General features: G+C 42.0%; 1 protein-coding gene across 1 annotated transcript; it reads right to left on the reverse strand.

Moving 5' to 3' along the window:
• Nucleotides 1-3,138: 3,138 nt before the first annotated feature.
• On the reverse strand, nt 3,139-7,178 carry SFRP2 (secreted frizzled related protein 2). Its single transcript, XM_073340068.2, has 3 exons — nt 6,515-7,178; nt 5,124-5,204; nt 3,139-3,689 (listed from the first exon to the last, which is right to left on the reverse strand). The coding sequence occupies exons 1-3, from the start codon at nt 7,011-7,013 to the stop codon at nt 3,385-3,387; spliced, it is 885 nt and encodes a 294-aa protein (XP_073196169.1). The 5' UTR covers nt 7,014-7,178; the 3' UTR covers nt 3,139-3,384.
• Between the last annotated feature and the right edge of the window lie 267 nt (nt 7,179-7,445).

Genomic DNA, 7,445 nt, shown 5'->3' on the forward strand with positions numbered 1-7,445 from the left:
ACACCATAAGAAAATATCTGCAATGTATGAGCCACTTACTTTTTAAGTTTGTCTGCAAATATTCCTGTGAAGGGCCAGTCCTGCATTGTCGACTTCAATGGAAATATTGAGTATGCAACGAATGCAGGATGGGGCCCCAGGATCTTATCCTGTTCAAAACAAGCTCTGTGCAATAGACAGTAAAAGGTTTAACCTTGTATGCTACAAGATAAAAATCATTCTGAATGCATGAAAAATAATGGGGCTGCTTTTCTAGTTTTCACATTGAAAAACTGATTATTGTGTGGTATATGCATGTTATTCTGTGTCAGTAATAAAAGACAGGGACTGATCCTGAGAGTCTAATATTCTCACTGCATTCAATAGGAGTACTGGGTGTTCAGGAGCTTTGAGAAATAGGCCCATTCATATTTATATTATTTAAAGATATATGATAAAATATGACTGTGTAATCACATTCCTCTGTAACAGTTTAGAAGAACGGGTGCTAAGATAGTCTCCTAGTTAAGCTCTTAGCTAACCCCAGTGATGTTTTGTTTTTAAAAATCCTATTATGTTTGTTGATATTTCTTGCCTAAGTAAAAGTATTAATATATAAAAATATATATGAAATAGAAGTACTAGCTTTTTGTTTGTTATTTTACCATTTTAATTATTTCTAAGGCCCTTTGGTTTTGGTTTTTACTGATTTTTACTGAAAATGGCTTAGGTTTTACAAAACCCATTATTTGTTTTTACTAATTTTTTTAGTTTTTGCCCCCCTCCCTACCTGACTCCCTGCCCTGAAATGAAAGATGGCACATACCAAGTGGTTATCTCTCCTTCCGGAGCAAGGTACTAGTCCAGACTCTGGTGGGGAGACGGTTCCTCCATGTAGGGTCCCTGACAGACAGCACAGTGTGGCTGCACCGAACAGGGTAACTGCTGGTGGGTGGCTGTTGCTCTGCAGTGGGGCAGTGAGACTGGCAGGGTGCCAGGTCCCAGAAGTCAAGACTGCTCAACTGCTGCTACGACAGGTCTGCAGGGAGCAGAAGGCACCAGAAACTGCCATGTTGGTGGTTCGCATGGACCTGAACTTCCTCAGCTGCTACACCATGGTGATGCAGAATGGCGACATCAAGACCATTGCCAATCAGCACAGCAAAAGTTGCACCCTGTAAGTATGGGCACCCATCACCCCCCTGTCCAGTGAGTACTGGCCTCCTGCCCCACCAGAAACCCCTTCACTCTGCCCCGCAAGTATCAAGCACCCTACCACACCGGGTATTTCCTAGCCCCCACCTATTGCTGCCCTTTTGAGTACTGGCTCCAGTGATAGCCCCTGTGAATAGCTGGGCCCTTCAGCGCTGCCTGAGGGAGGGTTACAACATGCACCCTGAGAGAAGACCCAGGTCACAGAGCTCCGTCTGCTTCTCCTGCCGGACAAAGCCCCCAGTATTAATCCTGATATTTACCTAGAAAACCATGAAGTTAATTTTTTGCACCAATTTTCACCCATTTTTTTAAATGTTAGTAATAAACACTGACAAATTCCTAGGAAATGTTAAATAAAATAAAACCCCAAAACAAAGGGCCTTAATTATTCTGCACTATTAAATTGTTCTAACAGGGATTTTCACGTAGGACTTCCGGTTCCTTTTATACTACTATCAATTGTATGTGTATGAAAATTAACCTTATTCTGATCATTTTAAAATAGATAAGCCATTGTAACTCTACATCGATAAAGAGCGAAGTCTTCCCCTTAGACAAATTTAAAAAGAGTTGGTTTGAATTTTTGGAAATCTTTGACTAATTCCTAAATTAGGAGGAATCTGAGGCAAGTCAACACTTAAAATGTTGCTGTAGCATTGTAATGAAGACACTCTACACTGACGGGAGAGCTCTCTCCCATTGGCTTAGTTAATCCACCTCCCCAAGAGGTGATAGCTATGTCAGTGGAAGAAGCTGTCCCGGTAACATAGTGCTGTCTATGGGGTGGGAGGAGCAAGTCAGTATAACTACGTTGCTCTGGGTGTGGATTTTTCACAACCCTGAAGGATCTAGTTATATCAGTATAGGTCTGTAGTGTAGACCAGACCTGAGATGCTACTTTCCTTTCCCCTCCCTACCCTCTTTCCTTTCCTTTTCTGTTCTTTTTGTCCTTTTTCTTTGTTCTCTTCTTATTTTTTGGAGGGGAAATAAAAAAATACAATTTTTTTAAAAAAAGAGCGAGACAGCAAAGTCTTCCTAGGAGACATGGTGAAACCATAATTGGCCACCCAAAGGAGCAGCAAAAAACCCTGCTAATCTTAAAATGGTGTTTAAGAGTTACAGATACATCTTAGAACCGCTATGGGTGGATCTTTAGGTTTGTGTGGAGTCCTATTAATTCAATAAATAACCACTTTAGAGAGCCCAACCCTCATGGATCCAATCATGGGACTGGGCTCTCTAAAGTGGTTATTTATTGACTATTGGAGTTGGGGACTTTGGTGCAAGTTTTGCTGTATTATGACAAAAACCCGTTTGTGGTGGTGATTCTTAATTCTCTCATTTTCAAAACTCGTTGACATAACTCCACCCCCCCCCAAAAGGAAGACAATTGGTAAACTGCGATGTAAAGTTTATATACAAGGATATAACGTTTATCTGGAATATTTACAAGGTTGGTTAAAACAATATTTTACAACTCTTTCAGGTTAATCCTTAGGTATATTACAGTTAGGCTACAAATGGTTTAATTTGCAAGTTTAAAAAAGTTAAAAGGTGTATTCAGATCAGTGTACAAAATGTTTTTTTTTGTTTCGGGGGGCAGGGTCAGAAAACAAAATGTACACATGGTTAACTTACTTGTATTGATGCATATGTACCTCATGCAGCAGTTGTAACGGTCTCCTCTATAGTGTTAAAATAGATGGCATGCCATTTCATACATGGACAAAAATCAGACTCCATGTACAAGGTCAACAAAAGGGGGAAATGTTTGTTGCCATCTCTGAGTGTGTCAGAGAGAAATACACACAAACACAAATGTGTGTATAGAGAAAGGTGGTGATATCAATTGAGCAGCTTTCCCAACATGAAGGAAAAAAGAAAAATTCAGACCAATGTCACATTTGCACTTATTCAAAAATCAAACCAAACAAACTAGCTTTAAGCAAGATATTTTAATACTTCACAAAAATATTCATGATTTTTATTACAGTTTTAATATATTTACAAAATTTGAAGGGGCGGGTTTTCCCCTCCTCTTCATTTTAAACAAACAGCCATCGTCTCCCATGCCTGCTATATCTTGTGGTTCAGAAAGGCTGAAACAAGAAGGTGCAAGAGGCTTGAAGAGCTCAGAACTGGGGCAGCTGGTGTAAGTGACTGGGGTGAAAGTGACTAGAGTAGAAGTGATTAGCATTGCAGTTTGCGGATGCTGCGGGAGAATCGTTTGAACGCCCGCTGCCCTTTCTGCCACCGCTTCACGGAGGTGATCACCAGCTCCCCAGCCTGCCTTTGTCCCATCACTAAATAGGGTGCATTTATGTCATTCATCTCATCACAGGTACACTGCAGGCCACCTTTGAGCCAGAGCACTGTCTTCCTCAGATCCCTCTCTGTCACCCCATTCAGCTTGTAGATGGTTTTGCTCTTTGTTTCAGGGGTGATCTTGGTGTCCCCATTGATGTATGTGATCTCCTTCACTTTTATCTTCAGGGCTAATAGAGAGAGTGGAGCAGGGGGGAGGGAGAAGTGGGATGAGAGAGATTGAGAGATTTTTTTTTTCCCATTAGTGCACATAAAGGGGACCTGGGGAGGGAGGTCTTCTATTGCTAATTAAACTGTCAGGGGCTGACAGAATGGGCAGCAGGTGGCTCATTTTCTAAAGCCACTAAGTGCATGCAAGTCATCTCAGTTTGAATCAACCTTAAGATTTTTTTTCCTTCTTTTCTAAATGCATCTTTTCTTTAGTTTTCCTAATGTTTGCAAACACAGAGAGGGCACATTTTGTACATTGTCTAATGCTGGGTTAAAACCTAGCACATATTTATTCTTACTGAAACCCTAGAATTTGAAAAGGAGGGAGGGGGAAGAATCTAAATCTAATTTGAAATCTGATCTTTTCTGTGGTTGAAAACGTTAAACTTAATTTATTAGTCTGGAGAGGATTTTTAGGTAAACTTGTAAGGAAATGATATTTCACATGTATTGCCATTTAAAAGAATAGATCACGTGGAAGGAGAACTGACCTAACAGCTGCATTTGATTTGATAAAATAACTAAGGAGAGGGAAATACAAGGCTCTTTAAGGACTTGCACAACATGTTTAGCTCTAAAAGGTTTTATCTGAATACCTCAGGCATTGTTTGCCAGTCCAAAGCCAGGATAAATACAGGCTATATTAATACATTGTCCTCATAATGGCTTTGTTTCTGAGGACACATTTGAATTACTAGATGTTTACAGTACAGGTCCACCTGCAATTATAAATATTGATCTATTATAATAGTCTCTTGAAATAGGCATACTCCAGTTTGTACATTTCCCAATTCTCCTTGTTAAAAGGGCTTTCCTGTCCTCTTCTAACCCAGAATCTTCATGTTTTGTATATATACTTAAGTCTCCACACATCACCTTCTCTGTTAAATCGTATGTAGAAGCTCATTTATAATCTGCAAAGAAAGTCTTTACAAATGTTTGAGACTGGGAATTTGGATCTCTTCCCCTGCACCCCCTATATGAAATCCTTCCTCCACTTTTTCCCCTAGACAGTATTTTAGATTACAGATTGCTCTTGTTCATTGTACTACTCCACTTGCCAGAGTCCACTATATAAACGAATATTAAACAGCTTTATTGTTGGTAATTTTGTTGGTTTTTGAGATGAGGAGGAAATTGCAAACAGAAATCTGACTTTGCTAGGATTTAAAAACACTTTTTTTTTCACTCTGACTAGGATTTGCATGATTGAAGCCTTCTGACACAGTATCTTAGAAGGATTGAGTTTAGTTTGATTTGCAGACAAGGCTAAATCCTGACTGTATCCTTACTCTGGCAGAAATCCCATTGCCCGCTGTGGAAGTTTAACCTGATCATTACAGGAGTGGACCCCAGTCCTGGAATTCTAACCAGAGGGCTCTTTTTCCACTTACCAAAGTCATTTTTGCAAAGGTTTTCCACGATGTCGTTGTCATCTTCGTTCTTGTTTTTGCAGGCATCACAGACCTTTGGTGCTGGAAATGTAAGAAGCAGGTTTGGTTAAAAAAGAACAGCAGGTGGCGTTTGGGAACATTGAAGCGAATTGAGATTTTCTACCAACTGGTATGTGCCCTTTATAGAATGCTCACAGCTGCCTTTATAACTTCTGATTTACCTTTCATTTCCTAGATGACACCAGAACTGATCGCACAGAGATTGTTTCGTTAACATAACCTCTCTAAACGAACTGTTGGGTTTTTTTTTAAATTCTAAGAATAGAGGGATTTTCATTAAAACAGGAATGAACTGTGAGCTGTGAAGTGTGCATATTCTTTCAGCTATGGAAATAATATAGATCACGTTCCGGTCAAAATCCTTCCTTTTTCAAAAAGGAGAGGAAGATTTGTGAAATGCACAGCAGCAAAGAGCCAGGGACTCCAAGTAAAATCACAAAACCACCAAAGTTCCCACTGAAAGCGATAGGAATAAAAGCATTGATTTGTTTATCGCTTGGGTTGGGAAAATGTTCGAAAAATGCAAAACATTTCCAGTGAATTACCCACCTAACCTCAAGAGGATTGGAAAGTCACGCTGCATCATGTCAGAAAAGATTGCTAAGCAACTTTGCAATTGATTTAAGATCTGCCTAGAAGGAAGCAGGGGCTTGAAAAGAAGTTCCTGTTGAATCCCCTGAAAAGGATTAAGGAGCCCCCTTCCCCTCCCACGAGGAACAAAAATCAAGTCAGGCACACCGTGGGGTTTTGTGAAAGGGTATCGAGCGCCCGAGGTTCCCTTCCCAAAGCTACTCCCTCTCACCCGCCCACCCCTTTTATAACTAGGGAAATTCTCCTTTTGCATGATCTTCTCCACCTAATTAAAACCAGCCCCCAAATAAAAAGCGGGTACCAGTGGAAGAGGCTTCCTTCATTCGTAATAACTGTCGATTCATGGACTTTTCACGTGTGAAATTGGTTTGCTGGTCAATCAAAAATCTTGGCATTTTTTCAGTTCCACTCTCTTGCGCTCTCTCTTTAGCAACCCTACAACAAACTGTCATGGTAAATACAGGTGTAAAACAACCTCCTGTCGTTCTTAACTTTGGTCATTGTTTAAAACCTGTTCACGGCAGGAAACAATTCATTTTCGGCGGCTTTAAAAGCTAGTATTCACTCTCCCATAGACCTACAACTGCAACCGAGATGACTCCACAGCCCCTGGCATGTGTTGCAGAGTATAGGGGATGTTCTGGTTCTTGAGGCATTACAATATGCAGGGAAACCTGTGAACCCCTCACTGAAATAATAATGCCCAAGCTCGAAGGAGGCTGCAGCAGTATCATCCTTACCTTCTCTGGGGGTAGGGAGGACGTGGTCGCTGCTTGCCGGGGGGATGCATAGGTCGTTGTCCTGGGGGAAGCGGCTGCAGTCCAGCATCTCAGGCCAGGGGAAGCCGAAGGCAGACATAACTGGGGCGCAACTGTCCTTCACCTGCTCACAGAGCGAATGGCAAGGCTGAATGGTCTCATCCAGGTCATCGATGCAGACGGGCGCAAAGAGCGAGCACAGGAACTTTCTGGTGTCCGGGTGGCACTGCTTCTGAACTAGAGGGATCCAGGCTCCAGCCTGCTCCAGGACCTCCTGGATCGTTTCATGCCCCAGCAGATTGGGCAGCCTCATGTTCGGGTACTCGATCCCGCGGCACAACAAGAGGGAGGCGGGGATAGGTTTGCAGTTGGACCTCTTGTATGAGAACTCGGGCTGTCCAAAAAGAAAGAGCCCTTTGACGGACCCTACGCAGTGGGAGGCGATAAAGATCAGGAACAGAGACCAGTATCCCTGGTACATGGTTGGTGACTCACGCTCTTAAACGGGGGTGAAAAAAACGCCCTAGCGAGGGTTCCAGTTTCTTACAAAGGCAGAAAACAGGCTCTAGCCCAGAGAGAGAAACTCTCAGCTCCCCTGAGGCTACATGCAGCTTTCCAGGAGGCTCAGGCTCTGACTGTTAGACGGGGGTGGACAAACTGATCAAGATGCTGGGCAAACAAGAGTTTTCTGGATTTTTTTATGCAAATTGTAGGGGCTGGGAGGAGCTTTCTGACAATAATCCGAAAAGGATTGGTCACTACTTTCTTGGTCTGGTTTTCCTTAGGGGATTCTCTTTTGGCAGGCAATCCTTAAAAGAAATGTTACAATGCATGTTTAAAAAAAAAACCTCTCTGAACAAAGAGCACAAAAGACGTAAGAGCTCATTGCTCAGGCAAACAGAGAGAGATGCTT

Source organism: Lepidochelys kempii, chromosome 4 (assembly GCF_965140285.1).
Source record: "Lepidochelys kempii isolate rLepKem1 chromosome 4, rLepKem1.hap1, whole genome shotgun sequence".
NCBI classification, from domain to species: domain Eukaryota; kingdom Metazoa; phylum Chordata; order Testudines; family Cheloniidae; genus Lepidochelys; species Lepidochelys kempii.